Source organism: Brienomyrus brachyistius, chromosome 13, assembly GCF_023856365.1.
Source record: "Brienomyrus brachyistius isolate T26 chromosome 13, BBRACH_0.4, whole genome shotgun sequence".
NCBI lineage: Eukaryota > Metazoa > Chordata > Actinopteri > Osteoglossiformes > Mormyridae > Brienomyrus > Brienomyrus brachyistius.
The window spans coordinates 25,363,237-25,387,462 of record NC_064545.1 but is presented as its reverse complement, the minus strand read 5'-3'; the positions used below and the strand labels follow the sequence as shown (position 1 = coordinate 25,387,462).

Here is a 24,226-nt window from a genome sequence, read left to right as displayed (position 1 = left end):
TGAAGTCGATTTGAAAAAATAAGTTCACAGATTCAACAGTGCTTTTACCAGTCAAAGAATACAAATATAAAATAGCAAATGTTTAATTATATATAAATAACGCTTGTCCTTTTCAACTTACTTATCAAAAGTAATTGCAAAAATAATATTATAATATAATCATAAACAGCAATTAGGGATTGCGACTTGGCTATCTGTTACCTTCCATATATATCCAGAGGTTTCTAATTCAGAGGAACTTAGCACATGGAGTGTTGCTTACATAAGGAACAATTAATTTACAGAATCACTTGACATCTGGTCTGAAGATAACTTCAGCTTTGTAATAACATTTATATTTAGAATCAGATCTATCGATTCTAAACAAAGGTGCCATGGTGAGTCAGTGATTATTGCAGAAGCCTCACATCTCCAGTGCACTGACTTTTCATGTCCGCAGTCCAAAAGTTTATAATTTCCTAAATTTCTTCTCTACCTGTAATGTGTGACTTTGTGAGTGTTTGCCCTGCTGTGGACTGGCATCCTGTTCAACATGTTCCCAGTGCTGACAGAAACAGGCGTCACACTCACCATAAGCCTGCAATGGATAAGTAATTCTGGAGACTCTTTCAAATGTGTTTTACCGGGGGGGGGGGGGGGGGGGGGTTACTGCTCCCCCTTGATGCATGATATCATGATATCTAATATTGCATCCTGATAACCTCAAAGAGGCATTTTACTTTTACATTTTACATTTACATTTTTTGGCCTAAAGGGCCAGGCTAAGAAACCCACCTGCAGAGTATCAAGATACAGGACAGTGCCTTTAAAAGTTTTTTTGTAATATTTTGAAGAATGCTCTCCCCCTGTTCATACAGAATTCCATAATGTTCAAATAGCTGTCCTTATTGTAACACAACATACAAGATCCTTCAACAGAATTGCATTAAACATGCTGTTTCTCCAGCTCAGTGATGTGTGGAAATTTACCACTTTTGTCACGCCTGCATCGGAACAGACCCGACCATGACCAGACTCACCTGAACACTACGCCTTCAGAGATCGTCCTCCCCTGAATACTCAACACCATACTGAGCATTTCCCATGTTTCATCAATCTCTGTGTATGACCTGTGTTTTTGACTTTCTGGACTGCCGATTCTTGGTATGCGTTTTCTTGGATTTGATTGCCTCGCTGATTGCCTTCTCGTTATCGACCTTCTGCCTATACCTGCATTTTTTGCTCTTGGATTTCCCCTTCGGCGCGTTTCACTTCTCTGCATCTCTGATTTTGACCCTGCTTGTTTGCAGCTACAGCTTCAGCCTCCAAATTAAACATCAATTCACCCAGCGATTGGTTCCCTTCAGTCTGTTCAGTACAACTTTTCACTATTAATTCAGCTGTTGCTAAAAGCAGATAATTGGCTAGCAGCCTGCTAAACGACAGACACGCCTGAAATCAATTAAGTGAAACGTTCATTTTACAAACTCAGGCGGATTTGAATATTTTTTATAGAAATTTTTATATGTGCTAAAAACCTAATTTTATCATTTGGTACATGCAAGATGGAAAGAACATACAGTCCACACACACAAAGTCAGAATTGAATTCTCAGCCCTGGAGGTGTGAAGCAATAGTGCTACTTGCCAAGCCACTATTGAAGCCTCCAGCACCATTATTAAAGCACTCTCTGGCATGAGGTGCTCACATCCTGGTGACGTGTTTTAATTCTCTTATTCTTTCATTTTATTTTCTTAATGACATTAGCATGCACAACCCGATTCAGTTTAATAAGTGATGGGATCTATCAGCAGAAGGCGTCTTGCAGCTCAATATATAGAAGGGAAAACTCTGCAGCAAGGTGATGCATATGACATTGCACCACACCACTGAGATCCACTGAGAGATTAGATTGATTCATTATTGAAGCACATAACCAGATTACAGTACACCTAACTCAACTAGCCAATCTGTAGGACATTCACATTGGTACAATGTATATTTATTGACATACGCAAGATCATTTATAATTGGCTGTCATTGGTATGACTGAGATGCCTTTGAGGATGACTTTGATAACTCAGAGTTAGAATGCAATGGTAGAAAAGTATCAGGGTTTCAGACCACTGACACTCAGGTTATAGGAGTCTCACACAGAAGAGGAGTCTCTCCCATTGCTCGCTGATGTTGGCATGATTCAGTAATAAACCTGTCCTATGATCTGCAGCACCTCCCTCTCACCTGCATTCAAAACCCGTGCCTTTTGTATAGGAGAAAATGGCCAGTAAGACTGAAGAACTCTGTGCAGTTTCTGAAGTGCTCAAAAAGATCACTAACTTCAGGGGGGAGGCCCCCCCGTGATCATGCCATGGGCTCTGAACATTCCAGCCACGTAGCAGCACTTAAAATGCAGGTGCTACTTATAAACCAATGTGAATTTGACTATCATTCTCAATAAAGGGGCCTTTTGAGTTTTTTCCATGATCGTAAAAGTGTAATCACATTGAGGACAGGAACGTAGCCCCTGGAGTCAGGCTCTGTACAGCCCATCCTTCCATTGCCTGTGATCTCCCGGCCAGTTATGCCAGTCCTAATGGAGAGTAATGGCGCGGCGTATTTGACACACATGCTGTCCGCCTGGCACTCGGCCACCTCTTCAATTAAAGTTGTCCTCCTTCAGCCGAGATATGTATGGTTCATCTTACCGACATAACCAAATTACCCGCACTTGAACGTATCACCCAGAAAGAACATAAAAGTGTTTGGTACGCCGTTATCGGCAGGAACTCGCACTGCTAAAACATCCGAACAACATATTTGTCATTTTGTAATTAAATTACACAGATGAGTTTTTATTGTTTTGGTTCCTCAGATCAAGTGAGATACAGGAGCAGCACTCCGCCAGGAGTTCAAATCCACGGCCCTCAGGCAAGTTCTCTAACTACCATAACACAAGAGTCTTCCATCCAATTAGGTTCACTTCTACCGCTCTTGCCGCAACCTCACTTCCCCTCTGGCACATGTGGTACATTGGGAAATACAGCTAGATATCAGCTTCTTGTTGGCTGATGGTCCCTTGAACTTGTCAGATGGAGGAAATGGTTACTGTCCTCTGCAGCCTTTGATTCCAGGTGTTATGGACTCCTAAAAGGGCAAGGCTTTTACCGAGAAAGAGTGGACTGAGAGTGGACAGAAATGGGTTACAAGGGAAGAGTGAAATTATCGGTTAGGAAATAGCAGAACATGCTGAGAAAGGCAGCTTCACAGCGCATCTGTTATTGAGGCCCTAGTGCGGCGAATGAAATTACATTTTTTTTGCTGTTCAGGAGAACAAAAGTGAACCACAGTTGTGTGAAACAAAGTCTGTCACTTGCATTTCCCTGCTTCTGCTCCTCTCAGAACTCATCTCTATTTAAAATTCTAATAACTGAGCCTCACACATATCTACATGCAACTAAACTGCGCAAAAGTGCTCGAACTTCTACAGTCACATTTCTTGAAGAGACTTACTGTAAAACCTAGTATTCCATAGTTGTAGACAGCCCCAATTAATGATAACATATGCTTATAAATGGGAACATTGTATTGTAGTTGTTCACTTTGATCATAAATATGGGTGCTTGCCTATACTGTAACTGTAGACTATCGTATTGATCATTTTACTTGGTGTTTCGCTGCTGCAATCACCATCTAGCAGTTTTATTTTTATCTTATCTGTACTTATCTACTTATCCATCCATTTTCCATAACCATTTATCCACTGCAGGAGAAAAAAAAGTGCATTGCAGGGAATTCCTGGGTGGGATGCCAGTCAATCAATGGTCACTTGTTCACACATAATGGGCAATTTAGAATACAATTTCCCCAACTGAAAACTTTCGTACAACAGGAGGAAACTGGAGTTTCAACACAACAGGTAACCATGCAGCAAGTTTGGTTTTGTAGGAGTACCCTCAGAAAATTCAAGCTAGTGCAGCAAGTAGTTCCTTGTTAAGCCGTGTCTAGTTGATTAAATGTAGTATTAAACAAGGTGGACCTCCATCCTTGTCTGACTGAAAGATAACTTGATGCAATTAAGGCTCTGGGGGATCCATAGATCTTTGTTAAACCAGTAGTCTGACAAAATGGAGGCGTTCAATTCCCAACGAACTGTGATTACACTTAAAGATCCCCTAAGTGCGGCAGTCACACCAACGCCAATCTCCCAGCCTGCTGGATTCATGACAGCGTCAAAGTCTAGGACAAGCATGCTTGTGTGAACATCTCCACATCCAAACCCCCTCCTGCTGAGCACAGAGGACAGCATGATGTAGTGATGAACGATAGGCTGGTGCTTGTGTAGAGCACGGTAGGCAGTGAGTCAACCATAAGCCCACAGAATCGTAGAGAGGCCTTGATCATTACTCAAAATTGAATTATACCTGAGCCGTGCTGTTCAAAGATACATATATGGGTCATCAGACATCCCAGGGCACAAACTATGAGCAATTTGGGGGACACCATATAGTCACACATGTGTTTGGAGTGCAGGAGAAAACAGAACCCTAAAGAAACCCACAGAACATAAGGAGAACATGTAGACTCTAGACACACATCTGAAGAGGAACTCAAACCTCAAACTCGTGAGACATGAGGCATCAGCAGTTCCAGAGAGCTACTGTACCAGCCTATGAAATTATACTTGCTGCATGGTTACCTGTTGTGTTGAAACTCCAAAGGTTTGTGTTTTAAAGGCCATACAAATATCAATTCACTCCGGGCAACACGCAGTCGATGCATCAATTGGACAGAGAAAGTCTTTCTTCCAACATCTTATCCTAAAAAAATCATTTAATACACTATGAGGGACATATCAGATATTAAATTGATAAAAACATATCCCACACTTAATCTTTGCCAAAAGGCAGAAAAGCAATTACATCTTATGGGAGAGACGTTTCTTTTCTCTGTATGTAAACAGCCAGATTGTTTTTGAAGCAGATATCACATCTGCAAAAGTTCACACTTCACAAAAGTGTGTCTTCAACACAGTGTTATTTTGTTTCTTTTGTTATTCCACAAAGTAAATCTTTATTTTGTGTGCTTCTGTGAAGACGGTTGACAAAGATAATTGCTGAAGCAAGTCTAAAGCATTCACTGGCCCCTTTATCCGAATAACTGTGATTGGGAAATGCCCTTTAGAAACTGATTATACAAGCCCTACATTTCTTGTCCTTGGGGCTCTTCAATAATGCAACAATGGTGGCCTCAGCAGAGGATGTCTGAATAGGTAACGGCCTGGATGTAAGACATGTAAGTAATGGCTTTTAAAACAAAGCGTTGCTTTGGGTGCTACCTTCACAGTATCCTTCACAGCGGAAGGGCAGCACATACGGGTATGGAGGTGTGAGGTACAAAGGGGGGGCAGCTGGACTTCTGCAACACCTACAGTACCAGTCACCATATTTACATTTACATTTACATTTACAGGATTTGGCAGACGCCCTTAGCCAGAGCGACTTACATAAGTGCTTCGAGACTCTGCAATGAATTTCCGATGCTAGCTCAATAAGGACCCAAGCTATGAATACTATCTCTGAGAACTCCATTGAGTAGTGCGGTATTTTTTTTTTGTTAATGATATGTTAATGATACAAGCATCATAGAACTTAATGACACTTTGATCGACATGAATTAACGCAGTGAGGTAGTTGTTAGAATAATCTATAATTTAAACATCCATCCATCCATCAATCAATCTGCTACCGCTTTTCCAGTTCGGGTCATACGGGCAGCAGTCAAAGCAGGGAAACCCAGACTTCCCTCTCCCAGGTCACTTTGTCCAGCTCCTCCGGGGGAATCCTGAGGCGTTCCCAGGCCAGCCAGTAGACATAGTCCCTCCAGCGTGTCCTGGGTCTTCCCCGGGGCCTCCTCCCAGTGGGACATGGCCGGAACACCTCACCAGGGAGGCATCCAGGAGGCATCCTGACCAGATGCCCGAGCCACCTCATCTGGCTCCTGTCGATGCGGAGGACCAGCGGCTCTACACTGAGTCCCTCCTGAATGACTGAACTCCTCACCCTATCTCTAAGGGAGAGCCCAGCCACCCTGCGGAGGAAACTCATTTCGGCCGCTTGTATTCGCGATCTCGTGCTTTCGGTCAAATTCCACAGCTCATGACCATAGGTGAGGGTAGATCGACTGGTAATATAGCTTAAATATTGCTAAAATTTGAGTTTTAAACTACAGAGTTCAAAATGCAGTCTTCCCAAGACGCACTGAAAATTAAATTCAGATCCCGTAGCGTTCCCTAACTTTTCCCATTTGAGAACTACACACAACACTTACAGTCATCCCGGGAGCAAGTCAGTGTAATATATTAGTGTTTACCAAGATGCTGTCGGGGGCAGACAAACATGCAGGTTTAATCAAAGGGAAAAAAAAATCAATTCCTCCAAGCAGGAAATACGCTGGCCCTGTGAGAAGGTTGGACACACGAGGCCACCGTCAGTAAATGCTGCCGAGCAACAAGAAAAATAAATAAGCAGAGTTCCACAAAACCCAGCCCATTCATCAGTCAGGAGTCCCTCTGCGCACATCGACTGAACGCCATTCTATTTCCTAAAAAGTAGCTGCACATTGGCCAGTCATCCTGGTGACATTTCATGAGGGCAAGCAGGCCGGGGCGTGACAGGAGTATATTTTACAATATATTCACCGGCACGCCACACCCAAATTTGCTCGGATTGTGTGTCCGCGAAGAAAGAGAAGATGAAAAGGAACTGGCTTGGTACGGTGGACATCTCGTGCCGCTCTTCAGCCTCCAAGATGGCCTGGATAAAAACACTGCCAGTAATGAACATTAATAATGCAGGCGTGCAGCCTGATTAGCGGAATGTCGGCGCTGCATTCACAACGGCGTGTGGTTTTCCCCTCTTTCCCATTTCCTTTGCCAAGCAACTGGTGGATGTCAGCTTGAATTCAGCAAAATGCACGATTTTTGTAAATATAAGTGAATAGGTAAAGATCCTTTTTTTCCCAGGTTGAATCAACACAGTAACATAATATTTTCCAGTTCTCCTGGAGTGGAGTCGTCTCACCATCCCGTAGCAAATGCTGTTTCCCTTTGGCAACCCAAGTATCTCCACCTGATAAGTGTTGACCCCACATCTGCTTCCATGGACATTACATAAATTATTGTCTGTATCTATTAATGGATCCACATATCACTGCACTACTGAAGACCTTGAATATTATTGCAGATGTACAGCTGTGGTTCATTAGTGTCCAGAATAGCCGAATTCATTCTCCAAATAATCGTCTGATACCAGTGGTATCCATTTCACCCGTGTTTATTAAACAGCATAACTGTCTGCATCTTTCCCCAGTATAGTTGTATATGTATATTTAATATGTTCCACATATTTTTCCACAACTTAACCCACGGATATGGCAATGTGAAGTCATTAGTCCTCTCTTGAGTAGATCACTGTTAGCAGAAAAATAATCATAAAATAACAAAAACCTTTTAGTTCTACTTCAAGAAATTTTGTAATTATCAATTAAAATTTCAAAACTACAAAATAGAATCAGAATAGAATCAATGTAACCGGAATCACCAACATAAGGGTGTTGCCTGTGACCCGCAAGCTTCTCCTTGACATTCATTACTTTTTCAGACGAGATTCCACCATATGGCCATTTACAGATGTCTTCAATTTTTTAAATAAAAATAATTTGTCTGTAGCTCTCATTATCAATTACAAAATTCAGTTCACAGATCTAATGGGAATAGAGGACACTGAAAAAGATGAATACAACCATAATCAGTCCTACACCTTCCTTCATCTGATGGCTGCCCAGGCTTATCTTCAGGCACACATGCGGTACAACATCTACCAACACTTCAAATTCAAGAACCATTTTAAGTTCAGATTGTTTAACTGTTGCTTTTGCACAAAGTGACAAATAATCCTATTCATTTTTGATATTGTTTTATGTTACCTGCACCTTCACAATGCTTTCAAAATGCAAGTACTTCATATACATTAATAATAAACATTAAATAATAACAACAAATATTGCAGAAAATAAACTATATAATTAATCTAAAGCTGTTAAGGTATGTTGGATGTAATGGTATGCTTATGAATGTTCTATGGTAATTGGTTTTTGAATGCATTATGAAGGTTTGCTGAATGTTCTATGAAGGCATTATGAATGCATTATAAAGGTTTACTGAATGTTCTATGAAGGCATAATGAATGCATTATAAAGGTTTACTGAATGTTCTATGAAGGCATAATGAATGCATTATAAAGGTTTACTGAATGTTCTATGAAGGCATAATGAATGCCTTATAAAGATGCAGCGTTACCTGTTTAGGATAAACAGCTGTCTAGTGTATGACAGCATGCCCTCTCCTGTGACTGGAGCCTTCATCCCACAGGCTCAGATCCAAGTCCTGCTGGCCTATTTGAGCTCCTGTTAAATATCAGTACAACCAGGGAATCCTCCCTTCAAAAATCTCCTTCTGACCATTTTTCAAGAGTCCACCGTCTAACCCCGTGCTGTCATTCATCTCTGTCTTGCAGAGCGATTTACACCCATACATCACCCTGCTCCATGTGAGTCCCCATCCAGCCCTTGAGACAAACGCATTTTTTCCTCGATTCCCTCAGGCTAACGTAAAGGTTAACAATAGGTTAGTGTCTTTAGAAATGTCACAGTGATGAAATGTATATCTTAACTGTTTAATATTCATCCATGTGTCAATCACAAAAGGCCACCTCTATTTCACCAAAAACCTGGGAACTCCATCAATAAACATTATGAAAAAATATACTATATCATATATAAAGTACATAAAGAAATAAAGAATGTTTGTTTTTCTACATTTCTATAACCACAAAAGAAGTTCTTGTCTAGTTCAACATTTTTTCCCTGCATTTAAAGACATACCTCAAAATGGCAGCATGACCCCATTGCATTTGACATGGTTGCCATTAATACTACTGCTAGTTCATTGCTCCGTGAAACCAGCTACATTGTAATTATGACTTATCTGCCATAACAGTAACCATTGAAAGGTGAAGTGAATAGCATTGAGATGTGATGCTAGATGACTGGGTCACAGTATCTCCAGAATGGCAGGTCCAATGGGGTGTTCCCAGTATGCAGTGGTCAATATCCACCAAAAGTGGTCTAAGGAAGGCCAACCTGTGAACCGGCAATGGGATTATGGGCACCCAATGGGGAGCAAAGGCTAACACTTCTGGTTGGATCCCACAGGAGAGCTACTGTAGCACAAATTGCTGAAAAAAAAGTTAATGTTGGCTATCATAGAAAGGTAGCAGAACACAAATGCAATGCAATTTGTTGCTTATGGGGCTGCCTCGTCGCAGACCAGTCAGCCCATGCTGATCCCTGATCACCACTGAAAGAGCCTACAATGGGGACGCAAGTATCAGAACTGGACCATGGAGCAATGAAAGAAGGTGACCTAGTCTGATGAGTCAAATTTTTTGTTATATCATGTGAACAGCTGGGTGTGTGTGTGTGTCGTTTTTTACCTGGGGAAGAGATCTTAGGATGCACTATGGGAAGATGGCAAGCTGGTGGAGGCAGTGTGATGCTCTGTGCCATGTTTTGCTGGTAAACCCTGGGTCCTGGCATTCATGTGAATGACACTTTGACATGTACCACCTACCTAAAAATTCTTGCAGACCCCCTTCATGGCGACAGTATTTCCTAATGGCAGTGGCCTCTTTCAGCAGGATAATGCACCCTACCGCGCTGCAGAAATTGTTCAAGAATCATTTGAGGAACATAAAAAAAGCTCAAGGTGTTGACTTGGCCTCCAAATCTCCCAGATCTCAATCCAATCGAGCTTCTGTAGAATATGCTGGATAAACCAGTCCAATCCATGGAGGCTCCGGACTTACTGCTAATGTCTTGGTGCCAGAATCATAGGACACCTTCAGAGATCTTGTGGAGTCCATGGCTTGATGAGTCAGAGCTATTCTGGCAGAAGGAGGGGGGACCTACACAATATTAGGCAAGTGGTTTTAATTTAAGGCTGATCGGTGCATGTAGAGAAAGCGAGAGAAAAGCTAAGTACTGGCAATTTATTAAGAATTGCTATATGGGAAATTACTGCGTCTATTCAAAAGCCTCAGCTACCTCATTGAGATTCAAGGACGTTACACTAGAATTTGATGAGGAACATTTCATATTAAAACATAAAAGACAATAGAAAGGATAAAATAAATTAAAAAAAACAAGCACTGGCACTAAATGGCCTAAATTCTAGGTAAAAATTTCTTTCACATTTATCAAAGCAATGACTATAATATATGTTCAGTGGCACACATACCCAGCACACAATGTTTCTAAATGCTCACCCAAGGCTCCCAAGACACACATCCTTGAGACACAAAAGGGTGCAGTTTAATCTTAATTAAGTGTTAAATACATTTTTTAGCAGTGCGGAAAAATATGTCTGGTAATGCAGTAGGTGCGTGGGCTGCATTATCACCTGTGTGTACGTATGTTTGTGTGCGAGCGTGTGCGTGTGTGTGTGTATGTACGTGTGTGTGCGTGTGTGTTTGCGTGTGTGTGTTTCCATCAGGGAACTCTACCTTCCTCCCAGAGTCAAAAGACATGCAATTTAGGTGAACTGATTACCGTACATTACCCATAGTGAGTGAGAGCCTTACGACAGACTGGCATCCTGCCCAGACCGTGGAGTGGTAGACTCTGAATTACTACAACCCTGCCATGGATAAGTGGCCACTGAAAAGGGATTGATGGCTGGATGGAAATTCATTTTGAGGCGGCTGAAGAAGAGAAGGGTGTCTTTTCATCAAGAGGGCAAACTACACATTATTGTAAACCTTCTCAGAGGATTGTCTTCAGAAAGTGGGGTTCCAGCTTGAAAAGACGGGGCTCCAAAATGCTCCAGGCCCACCAGATGAATGGCCTGTCCTGCGCTCAGACCCCAAGCTTCTCTCTTAACTGTACATACTATGAGAAGGTCTCAGGCAGTGAGAGGAAACGATGCTCCATGCGGGTATAAAACAATGATGTCTGTGAAAGTGTCAGCTTAGTCATTTAAAAACCTAATGTCACCCCTGCATTTGCAGCAACCCTCCAACACACGGATGTATTTTTTTGACGATCACTCTCCCATCATGCTTGTCTAATCAATACCTCACTCAGATATTTAATGAATTAACTCAATTAATTAAGTGAGCTGGTAGTGAAATTTAACAAACACATAGAATGGTTGGGGTGCCCCTGTGGAGAGGTTTGGCAACTGACGCAGTGTGCTTCTAGCCACCCAACAAGATATGTGTAGCTTTTCATAATACAGAAGAAAATGTATTTTTATTCTTACTGTTCATTTGTATATGTTCTAATATTAAATTGCTTTTATTCTGAGCAAATACACATTTATTACCCAGATAAATAGCCTTAAACATCTTCTTTGCATGTCTAAGACTTCTGCTCAGCACAGTACATATGTGTGTGTGTGTGTGTGCGTGTGTGTGTGCGTGTGTGTGTGTGGTTTTGTATATACTGTATTACATTGTGGGAAGCAAATATCCCCACAATGTTATAAAAAACCTGTCATGTTGATGTTGTGGGGACCATTTCTTCAGTCCCCACAAGGGAGAACTCAATTTTGCAAAAAAATCTGTGGCTGAAATCAAAACACTAAAAATGACAAAGGTCTTGTATTTTGTTTGGTTACTTATGGTTAAGGTTAAGGCTGTGTGGGGCTTAAGGTTATCGTAGCTGGGATTAGGGTTTTGCCCACAGAAATGATTGTACGGTCCCCACAAAGATATGAATACAAACGTGTGTGGGTGTGCGTGCATGCATGCGTGTTTGAAAAGAAGCATTCCAATGTAAGCCTACCTCTATTAATGCTAATTATACTACAAATGGAAAGTACAGCATTTCCGATTTCATCTCAGGTTGGGGTTTTTAGAGAGATAAGAAGGTTTACACATAGTCAAGCCCTGCTCCACCAAATATACAATCAGGTGACGGAGAGAGAGATTTACACCAGATAATTAATGAGAACCTCATTAACTGGTGCACTAGGTGCCATAGTCACGCACGCTGATGACCATATGCACCTTGATTGTGCCATAATTTCCGTCAGGACAGGTGGAAAACAAACAAAGGCTATATAAAGGTTTGACTATACACATGTTCTTTGACTAATATCCTATTTGATCTATAGGCTAAATGAGCGGGGCTCATGTAAATGCTTACAGCACATCAATGAAAGCTCAGGAGGATTCTGAAGGGAAGAACAACTGCAGCGCTGGAGGACTGAGAGATGAAAGCGGAAATAGAGGGACTTTCGCAGGTCCTACTTGTCTGGAGTGATGTGGTCATTATTACAGAAGTGCATTAAGTCATCTTGCCTATGAAAGTCCCCAGGAATCAGTATTATAGCTGCAGTATAGAGAGAATGATAGAAATGTCTTGTGATTCAGATATACTGTTTGCTAACAGAGAACAAACATGGCAGAGTAATTTGTATAATTTCTACCCATAGTACTGAATTCTAAAACCTTCTGAACCTCTACTTGCACCATATAGCACTGATTAATTTCTATATGTCAGCTACGTATTGGCTCTCTTTTTTGTACCTGTCATTAAGTATATAGTATTAGCTCCAATGCATGGTGTCAAGGCCCTGAATAAACATGCCCCCGAATGTGATGCTGTACTTTGAAATGTAAGTATTGGGCCAAACAGAAAAGCAAAATCGACCACTACATCAGATATGCAAACATAAATCAGACGACACAAAATTGGGTGCAGAGACTTATCTCTGCTTTCGGATGAGATTCACGGGATGTAAACAAACAAGGATCTGCTTCATACTGAGCAAATAATGATTATTTGTATTCCTGCGGTAAGAAAAAAATTGCTTACAGATACATAGGAAAAAAATGTCTGTCTTTCCTGCAGATGTGTAGGTTTATAAATGTGGTCAGTAAGTTTCTTTGATTCGCTGTGTGTCCAAAAAAAAACGTGCAAAACAATTTTACTTACAGGAGAAAGGAGACATGATCTGAGAAGAGAAGAGTACATTCAGGAGTAACCTGCTGCAGCGTAGTGTACAATCTCACAGACGGTAAAAGAGGGATATTCATTTAGCAAAGCAGAAAACCACAGGAAAACGGTGACACCCAACCATACGTATATAATAAAGAGGATATTAAATCTCATATCTATTATCTATATGAGACCTACTATCTATAAAGGGACACTATTAAACTAAAGCCGAAGATTTTTCAAAACGTCTGAAACTCTGAACTAACCTTGAAGAGCTATAAATGTACTGAAGAAAAATTAAACTTAAGTAAATTTCGAGCAATTTGGATATACTTCTGACTGAGTGTTCAGCATCATAAAAATCATCACCTGCTGAGTTAGGGTTTAACAGAGCAGCAGCGATTATCCCTTTGCCAGACTCCAGACTTCCAGCGTGATCTGAAAATCAATGTGGCTCCACTTTCCCTCATGGGTGACACACCATGATGCTGATGACCTGATGCTGAACAGACAATTTACACTGTATCTACTGATCATACAAAGGGGGAGGCTTGAATTTAGCAACCATTATATAAGATAATACATGTCAGCTACGTTGGGTAGTATGGGTAGAATGGGTAGTATGCATTGACCTACAGGAATAAACAGATTGGACAGAAATAAGAGAAACGCATGATAAAGTTCTTGGGAACACACTACAGATCTTACAGCCAGCACAGTAACTGTGTCCAGGCGACTGTGCCTGAGCACCTTAAACAGAAAACATGCCAAGCTCATTGAAACAGGACTGGACATGAATGGCTACACCACCGATCAATCATGCTGTCCTTTACTTAGCCATATAATGTCAATTTGAGACCTGACTTTCAGTTTCTCCCCATGATACACCAATTTCTTTCCCTAAATCCTCATGTCCAATTAGTTTCATAGAGTAGGACAGTTCACATCCAAGAGCTTCAGCAAATGGGGAACATTTCCTGTCCACTGATCATGAGGGACCCAGATACATAATACAAATATAGCATTTCGGGGTGGGAAATCCATGTGCCAAATTGAGAGTAGAGGGGGTGGGGCACTGTTGCCAGGAAAATGTGTGCATCTGTTTGTCAGTCAGTCAGTCAGTCTGCCAGCTTAAATTGTTCATATTCATTTTCGTCATGTTTTCAAACATTAGCTGCCTGGTGAGATATTGAACCAGCTTCAAGAAAAAAGAAAGACAGCAGTGCAGCACGCAACGTAAAACGGAAAAATAAGCATGACTGTCAATTGTTGCAATAGCACTTTGCGTTACGGGGTTGTCTGTTGGCAAAAGGCCGCCGTAATTGAGAGATCCGCACTGCGGCCGTAATGTACTGCAAGGCATCTGTGTTTGACAAAAAGATAAAGAGGTCACCCCGAAACAAGTACTGCGAGAGAAGAAGATTTGTTGTTCTGCAAAAGAGGAGCCATTTGTGTCCCTGAGTTAAATCTTAACTTCACGCTTGCTGGGCCACGGCCAGGCCGGATATGCCAAACCCCCCAAGGAGGAGCGTCAGAACCAAATGTTCTTCTCAAAGCGCGGCAAGGGTGGGTGGGGGGAGGCAGCGCTGGATTCAGTGCAGACATCAAGGAGCTGTGTTTTCTGCAAGTGCCTTCAGAGTTGTTCATACTGGATGGGTGCATACGGAGAATGCCTTTAATTGGCAAAGGCTCAAAAGCAGCTAAAAGAAAACCCCTCCTTTGATTGCCATCCATACTGCGATACATCAGAGGTGCTAAAATGACATATGTGGATCCATAATTAAAGAAGATTGACAGTTCAAATACAGATATTTGCACTACTGGAAACTGTTGCAACAGCATTGTGTATACAGTAAAAGTTATTTTCATACATTAGTGAGACGGGGGTTCTCTGCTATTGGCAAAAGACCAGTGTAATTAAGACAGCCACATTGCTGGATATCTAACATAGTACAAGGCTTTTGTTTTTTGGACAGATATAAAAGTCACCCCAATAATAACCAGTGCCTGTCAGAAAGACGTTCATTGCTTTCTTATTTTTCCATTGCAGTGTGCTGGAGGTGTCTTTCACATCATGCACACAACCTTAATTCCATCCATCCATCCATTTTCCAAACCGCTTATCCTATTGGGTCGCGGGGGGTCCGGAGCCTATCCCGGAAGCAATGGGCACGAGGCTGGGAACAACCCAGGATGGGGGGCCAGCCCATCGCAGACAACCTTAATTATAAGAGATAAATTTGAATGTTGTATATTTTTGAAGTACAACATTTGAATGTCCTCTGAGTTCTCCCATCGTCAGCCATTTGTGTCATTTTCATTAGGTCAGTATCCTCCTGCTTTAATAATTAGCTTGACGGCTCTCCCATTAGTGATTCCCCAATGCATCCATGCCATAATTATCACTCATACCTAAGGCACAGATGTAAGAATGTCTGGCAGCAAACTTTCAGCATAAACATGTTATTTTTGCCACAAACACCGCGTGGCACGACGGTCAGAATTAGAGGCTTGTTTCAGACGAGCTCTGGCAGATAGCGATGAACTGCAAAGGTGTAGGTGGCTGCTTAATTGAGCATGACAATCGGGATTTTTATATGTTGTTACACGTTTCACTTTGGCAGCAGATTATACTGCGACAGCAGGAAAAACAGCGTGTCAGTTCTGCAATGTGGATGGATTGTAAGTCCATTGCAGTGATACGACTTCTAAGCCTAGTCTAGTATATTATCTCTAAATTAAATCAACAGCTAAAACCTCAAGTAAATCACAGAGACAGGGGACGTAAAATCGAGTGAGTTGCATTTGCTTGTTGCTGTTATTATTGCTATTAGTTAGACTTGAAACCCCATAGGAGACTAAGCTTATTGCTATTGTAGATTTCCTTTCTCTGAGAATAAAGGCTATAAATATAATTCAGATAAATCAAATAAAACATGACATGACTGTCAGATATGTAGGGTAGTTGTGGCAAAATGTCAAAACACTGCCAAATTTTTTTGAAAGTGCAAAGTCTCTTGAGAAAAACGACGCAGAAGCTTCATATTTGGTCTCTATCTGAAGAAAAACCTCTTGAATTTATCCGTTTTAGTAACATTCACTTTTGCTTTGGAGCAACGCCACTCAGAAGAAAGTCAGACGGTCAAAAACACCAGCAAGCGCTGCATTAGGTATTTACAAAACCGGGACACACTGACTATAGGTGGTGCCTTATAATTCTAGACATTTTCTGAAAAATAACCAATTATCAGCCTTTTTCCTCCAAAAAAAAACAAACAATGTGAAATGATTCATACCTCTTTTTAATTATGGTAATCTAATGAATTTTGCTTATTAAATCTCACAAGTCTTTAGGGTTACTTAAAACTAGTAGTATTGTCCAAGCCATCTATCTCCAAAGCACTTATCTTTGTCAGGGTTACAACGGGGTGGGGGGCAGGGGGGCAACTGAGCCTATTCCAAGCACCACAGAGAACATTATTTACATTGATGACTGGTCTTATACTGTACTGTTTAATTAGCTATCCTGTTTTATTTTTGTTGTCCTACCCCAGTGTTGTGCTTTTCTTACTCTACGATTTATTGCTAAATTGATATTCATAAGACATTGGGGCACAACATCAGCAGAGATTCGTGTAAAGCACATAAAGCACTTGGGTAGAGGTACTAGATACGGAGGTTGGTGGCCAAAGGTGAGCATGAGGCAGGTGGAGGGGAGCGGCATTACACCGGGGGGGGTCGTCTCTCATTTAACAAAGCCACGGCCCTTTTTGATAACTAAGCCACCCGAGGATCACTGTCAGCTACAACTTCCTCAGCCTCATACTCGCCGTCTCCAAAAACAGGGTGACACTGTTACAGGGAACATGTGGATACATACAGAGCGCAGAAGGACCCAGGTTTCAGCTTCCTGTTTCCCTGAGGCCCATATCACCATCGCCTGGCTACTATATTACTGCAGCCTTGAGGAAGAAGCCTGTGGATTGCATCCCATTGGTTTGCATTTATCATAATTTTCCCTGTTATCATTCCCCAAATCTATTAAACCGGAATAAATGATCTGTGATCTTTGCAGACATTAATCTGTTCATTGCCAGAAGTGGGGTTTAACTAGATTCAGTGCAGGACTGGCTATGCCGTACAGCTGATGCATAGGGAGATCTTACCCACTGCATAAGTAGCCTATAGCAGCAGCATACAGCGCCTGAATCCCGCCCGCGGGAGACGGCATCACCAATCAGCCTCTGGTAGAGGGAATCTAGGTCTTCCCACAGAATCGCCATTATCATCTATTTATTTGCCACGTGCCTGAACTCCAGGCAACTTATTGGGGGCACAGGAAAATGCAAAATAATGTCAAGAACTTGTACTGCTAATGGTTCCGTTACTAGGGGTATTCTGCTGTGGACTGTGTCAGTTTCGGGCCAAAGGCAGACTAGCGCAAAGGCTAAGCGGCAGGCCGGAATCGGAGGTGAGCGTTATCCATTCCCGGCATATGACTTTCCACATCAGTGTGGCTTTCATCTGTGCGTGCCGTCACAGTTTACCATAAGCAGCTTGTTGGGTACAAGGCTCTGATTAATACCCACGGCGCTCCTTCCCCCGCTGAAGATGTTTTCAGTATGCCGCGTAATTCTCCGGCTCTTTCTAACCAGATTAAAAGATTTTGCCAGAATGGTCGTGTAGCGGGCGCCGGCTAAATGCGGGGACATCTGCTCGGGCGGAAGCATGTTGATGGCTGTTCGGGCGGAGAGGTTGCGGAGTGGCGTGAGACCATCAGACTGACACACTTGTCCTCCCCTCGCCGTCCAGGACCCGGGGGGGGGCGTAATGCTGTGAGGCTTCTGTTAGCCCACTCATCCCTTCCGGGCCCCTCTATCTCATCCAGCCAGGGCCTCTGTGCATAAAGGGGAAGAGGAACAGCAGCGGAGCCATGCAAGGCTCCCACGGAAAAACCAGTGGGGATGGCGATTCCTCTTCATGCCTGACATAAATGCCCCCTCCACTCCACCCACCCCCGTGCCTCCAGGGGCAGCAAGGGAAGGCAGTGCTAGGAGGCAGCTGAGAGCAGTGAGGCAGACAGTTTCGAACACCGAGTGACCCCGTGCCACCGCTGGCTGTACACCCACAAAGTTAAATATATCCCAGACCATTACTGCTCTGTCCATGGGGAGAGTCACGGTCAGCGGCACAGAGTGCCTCAAAAACAGAGGCATTACAAAAAAAAGAGAGCCTGGTAGCATTCAGGCTGAGGGAGTGTGCTCTGACCTTACAGAGTAAAGAGGCTGACTGGAAAGTTCTAAGAAAAAAAGAGCAAAAACCTACCATATTTGGTTTTCCAGCCGGACATTAATAAATTGCCCCATCCCTGAGGAAGGGTGCTTGCAGGCAAGTTTATAACTGTTTGCCTTCCAGAGAAGGTCAATAAAACAATAAAAAAAAATCTAACAGAACAACTATATCTGATGTGGAACTATTCTTTGGAAACAATGCCCAGCTTGTCTTTGTCTGAGTTCAAACGATGTTTTTTTGCGTGTGTGGAAACCGATTCACACTTGCCAAACGGCGCTGTTCAGAGGTGAGGTCATCCTACCAGCAGATAGCATTTCTATCAAAAGAACAAGGAATTGGTAGTAAATAGAAATTGAAGAGGAGAGGGATTCAGCTAAGACTGATGTATCATGGATTATGTATCCATAGTAACATCCGTATGGACATGTGACTTGTAGTACACAGCAAACGCAGTACACATGGTAGTGAACGCACAGTAGTGAACACCGCCATGTGTCGGGGGTCTGTGTAAATGGTCTGCTCTCGCAGTATTTAAAAATGTTGATTGGATTCATGATTTCAGAATTGCATCATGAACACTGCGACTCCTCTGTGGTCTCCAGTGCTCAGTTTTACCCCTCAGAAGAGGAACATAAATAGCAACTGCAGCATAAAACCAGAGGCCAGACAGAAGCAAGTGGAAGGATTGATTGGAAGAAGACTGATCACCGAAGTCACTTCCCTCAAGTCATGAAACCCAAATGATATTCAGCATTCCCAAAAATCCTAAGCGTCCGCAAGACTCTTCCTCCAAAACAAGTGAACGTGCACATCTTTCAAACTAAAATATTAAGACCTACGCATCTATTCATCCCGCACTGGTTACCAATGGGAATCACAGCTTCCTAGACAGACAACAATTAAAACGCAACAGCCAATCAAACATACAAGTTACCTCCGATTAGCGTAACGAGTCACGCACAAAAGTAAATGCACATATGAAAGAGGCAGAAAAACAGGATCGCAACAAATCGGGGATTTAATGAATTTTAAAGGTTTCTGGCAAATGCGCAGCACTCCAAGGGCATAAAATCAAAGAAAATTCGATGGGATCAGACGACAAATGCGAAAAGATGAGGAAGAGGTTCCGGAGCATCTCCACTTTAAAGGGTTTAAGGCGACCTGTTACGGAGGAACGCCGCAGTTAAGGCAAATAGATTAAAATTAAACTTTTTTCCCCCTCCCCATTTCTGGGCATATTCGGGGTGAAACTCACTAAAACCATTTTACAGTAATTTAGGATATCGTAATAGTAATAATAGCCAGATTTTAAAATAATGCTTTAGTATTTTGATCATTAAAACATAGTCTTTCTTTATCCAGCTATGCTAGAGTGATTTATACGGTAACTCCCGAAAACGTAATAGCCGGAAAACAACATTCTCTTAAGTGAATTGAGAAAAATTATACCAGCCGTAAAAGTGAAGTGAATGCATCAAACAATGCGTAGATGTGCATGCATCTATTCTGAAATTTAAAAAGTATAGCTTAATAATTGCTAACTTATTTACATACGGAGCAATTAGGTATGAATAATCACTGGAAACTGTAACTAAAACAACCCAAACGAATGGATATTGCGACTATGGATTAATAAGCACGATTTTGTTAGTGGATTATAGGAAACTGCTTTAACAGCAGCAGTCATTTTACTCCGAATCAATTCTTAGTGGCAGACATTTAAAATTTCAGTACTGTGCACTAGGTACCTAAATTATTTAGAGAAACAATATATTCTCGACACTAATAGCCTCCACAACGGAGTAAAGGGGTTTGAGAAACTTGGTACAACTCTGCATCTTTTTCCCCCCAAGGTTTAAACTGGTGCTTATTAAAAGGTTAATGACGCATTGAATACTTCTGTAAGTCGTGTCTGAGTACCGTAGGGTCAAATGTTGAACCGCATATTCGGTAATACGTTGTAATATAAGGCAGAAGTCGCAAGGCTAATACCTCACATCCTCCCCTGTTCCTCAGCAAAGTCAATTTCACACTGAGAATAAGCAAAATGACTATGGGTTGATTGTCATATTCAGCAGCAGAAGAGGATAGGCTGTGTACTGACCTGGTCAGGGGAATAGTGTGGTTTCCCCAGGTTTTGTGGTGACCTTATTAATTAACGGGAACAATTTTTAATTACTATTATCAAGATGGCATAAATGAAGAAGGAGCCTACAGAATTCTGTTCCACTCTACGCTATTATTGTCTTTTCTGACTCTATTCTGCCATTAGCACAGCAGTTTGCGTTTATTTTATGAATCTGTCTGTCAATTTATAACACTGAAATACACAGTCACTGCATAACACAGCAATACACACACACACACACACACACACACATAAACGCACTAGCCTGTGGATCTAATCCCCAACATCCAAGGGAGAGCAATTTCCTTTAGCAGGTGTAAATGCTAAATTGCCAACAATATTCCTCTACCGCATTTCTTGTGGTGTTCCATAATTTTTTTTTTTAAACATTTTTTCACCATATATTTTTCTCCAGTAATATTTACTCAAAAATAAGAGAAATAAAGGTTTGGTGCATTAGTTTCGTAATTGCGATATAGGATTAATAGATCAAATAATTAATAACAGAACTATCTATTTAGTAAATTTGTAAAGAGCACTAAGGTGTAAAGAGTGTAAAAAGTATTCCGTTATCGTACTGCAATCATAACATGATGTATAATGAAGTACGTTATCGTTATTCTTCATAACGTCGTATATAGCTTGATACATAATAAGTAATACAATACATGACTAATAAATACAAACACAAAATTACCAATTAGACTGACTTTCAACAAAAATACCGCACCCAACACTATGATTTCCCAAACTGCCAGCATGGGAGGCTAATTAAGTGCAGCAGTTAATTTGCCGCAATCACCATTAACTGTGAATTACGAAGCAAATCTATAGGCTTCACTGTGACAATTAATGTGATCTTTACCGAGGGGGGCGGACTTTGGAATTGCATACATCGTGTTGTAACTCTAAAATAAAGAACTAAATATTGTCTTTTACATGGGCTACATTTAGCACTCTCTGTGGCATAATGCTCAAATTCGACATATATACAATAATAATTAAAGTACGGCGCCGAATCCGCTGAAATGCTTGTATGTCAAATATGTCAACCGCACGAGAAAAGAAGCGAGGAAACGTGGAATCGGTCACATGATTTCCAGCAAAATCTTTTCAACTTAAGGATATAACTTGCGGAACGTGGCCCTAGGGTGATGTGGTATTATATTTATTTATTTATTTATTTATTTATTTGTTTAGTTAACACGTCATTGATTGTTTTAAACTCAGACACCCATCAGTCTATGAGAACTTAAGTTATAGGCTAATTGCTTTTTTAAATTGGTGTTTTAAAGTAGTTGAATGACAATCACTACTAAATCTCTGTTAGATACTCTGGGTTACACTCACCTTGCTTATCTTGTATTTTAACAATCATGTCTATGACCGGCTCCGTCTCTCTGTCCAGTCGCCGGGCAATAACGACATCCCCGCTGTCGCGACTCACCATGACCGGACTGGTCTCGGAACTTGGGTTCATCAGTTCAAAACTAGCCGTTTGAAATTTCACCGGCATAAGATTCATTACAACTGATCCAATACCGGCATCTTCGGACACGTTAATAACCAGGGAGCTATCGGACACCAGGAGGGAGCGGGACCTCCGTGAGATTCCGCGGGCGGACGCGCCGGTGCCGGACGGCTGCACCGCTGCCCAGAGCCCAGGAATTATCTCGATCTTCAGACTCTTACTTGTGCGGCAGGGCCAACCGCGGTCTCTGGCAAACACCTCGAAGTTTATCGGGCTGGCAAATCCCAGTATGGAATCCACCAAAATAATATCACCGGTTTTTGGCACCGCATAGAAACTGTTATTTTTTGGAAGTGTGAAGTAAATCAATTCCGCATTTTTGCCACTGTCTATGTCATGGGCTGCCGCCTTGAACACAACAGATCTGAGGGCTGTGGCATCATCCAAAGTTATCTTCACGTCGGAATAGGGGAATGTGGGCTGGTGGTCGTTCGTGTCCAGTATGTCGATTTTCAGGGACGCGACTTCGGCTACCACAAGGTGAGCGCCATCGCAACTTTGGCAGCATAAACCGAGCCCAATGATGTATTCGGATTGTTCTTCCCTGTCCAGCATTTCTGCGGTTCTCAGCAAGAAATGTCCGCTCTTGTGATGAGCAAAGACGTGGAAGTGGTCGCTGCTTTGCCCCAGGAGTTTTACGTGCCTACCTGCCGCCACACACCATTTCTGCGCATCTATCCGTCTGAATGGGATGCTAATTCCATTTACCTTGGATCCTGGTGGACAGTTCTCAAAAACATGCCCGTGGAAGAAAGGCAGCCGCACGTCTGTTTTATTCCCAAAAGTCAAAGTTACGAAACACAGTATTAAAGCAGTCCAAATCATGGCTCTTCGAGGGTGCACCACCGACTACGGACCAAGACTTAGTTTTCTGATAAATCACCAGTACGGAACTGTGCGTTAATCCCGTCGGCATGTACGGATCACGCTGAGCTCGCCGGTCCCCGCGATACACCTGCTCCTCTGCGCAGCCCGATCGCACTGTGAGGGTCGATCTGCTCATGCATCTCTGAAGAAGCGAGATGCACCGGACAGCGCCTCGGCTGGGAGACGGCTTATACTTTCGGGGGAATCCTCGGGGAATCCTGCTCCACGTGACTACAGATGTCCACCCGTAACCAAATATTACAACTTTGTATCCCCCCTCCCCAACGCCGCATAAATTAAACCGCAAGGGGGAGGAGAAATAAACAAGTTCTGGTTTTAATTCGGCAAAACTAATTATTAAGTAAATTAACCTAACCGATATTTACGCTTAAGACTAAATTAGACTTAAGTTAACGATCGACCCTCATGTCTGCATTTTAAATGATTATTATGGAGATGTGTCCTACACATACACGAAGAAACCTGTAACTTTCATCAAGAACTTTCATTATCCATCATGTAACTATTTATCACTGCCGGGATCACTTGGGCTTTAGCCCCCGTACAATATTTTAACCACTCCCACCCCCCTCTACCCCAAGTAAATCTACACTAATTAGTTTAAATAGTGTGTTCATTTTCATTAAAACCAGATGGCCTTGTAATGCCCCCCCCCCCCTTTCAGAGTGAGACTCCCGAGGCACACACACTATGGCCAATTTAGAAACACTAATTAACTGCATGTCTTTGTACTTGTAGAAAGAAACACTCACTACCCAGGGAAGACATGCAAACTTCACACATACAGAGGCGGCATTCAGAGGTCCAGCCTTGGAAATGTGTGGCAGCGCTGGTCCCCCCTGAGCCGCCCACAATGTCCATAAAGATGCAAATGTTTCACCCGTGGAAATAAACATATTCACTGCATATATATGTATTTCAGCGGTCAAACGTTTCAGTAAACGTTCCGGAAAATAGATCCTGAAAATGCTTTACATTGTATTTGTATGTAAATATTTGCCTATTAAAAATACATGGAAATACATGAAACAAAATATATGGAATACCACAGCAGCGCTCGAAAAGTTTAAGAACTGCCGAATTCCTGGATTCGACGAATTGGCCACCATTTGCTCTAACAGCTTCACAAACACGAACATGCCCACCTGTTCTGCAGCGATTCGGCGAGAATCAGGGCCGTTTTGCTTTGACTCTACTGTCCATAAAGGTTTAACCAGACTGAGGTACAGAGGCCAGGTAAGTCAGGTCATTACTTTGGGTTGATATTCACTTTCCTTCTTTGTGATAGTTCTGTGGCAGTTGTGAGCTGTCTTTTGGGTCCCTCCTTTGCTGAAGAGTGAAGGACTACT

The 24,226-nt window shown here is 42.1% G+C and overlaps 1 protein-coding gene and 1 pseudogene across 1 annotated transcript in view; both read right to left on the bottom strand.

The window, feature by feature from the left end:
- Positions 1–23,019, bottom strand: part of LOC125706644 (neural-cadherin-like) — a 132,860-nt gene extending 109,841 nt beyond the window's left edge. Inside the window, exon 1 of the mRNA XM_048973401.1 lies at positions 21,809–23,019. Within this exon, the coding sequence (XP_048829358.1) occupies positions 21,809–22,814 (1,006 nt within the window). The 5' untranslated portion in view covers positions 22,815–23,019. The remainder of the gene's footprint in view (positions 1–21,808) is intronic.
- On the bottom strand, positions 4,725–4,895 carry LOC125706919 (U2 spliceosomal RNA; annotated as a pseudogene).
- Positions 23,020–24,226: the final 1,207 nt, after the last annotated feature.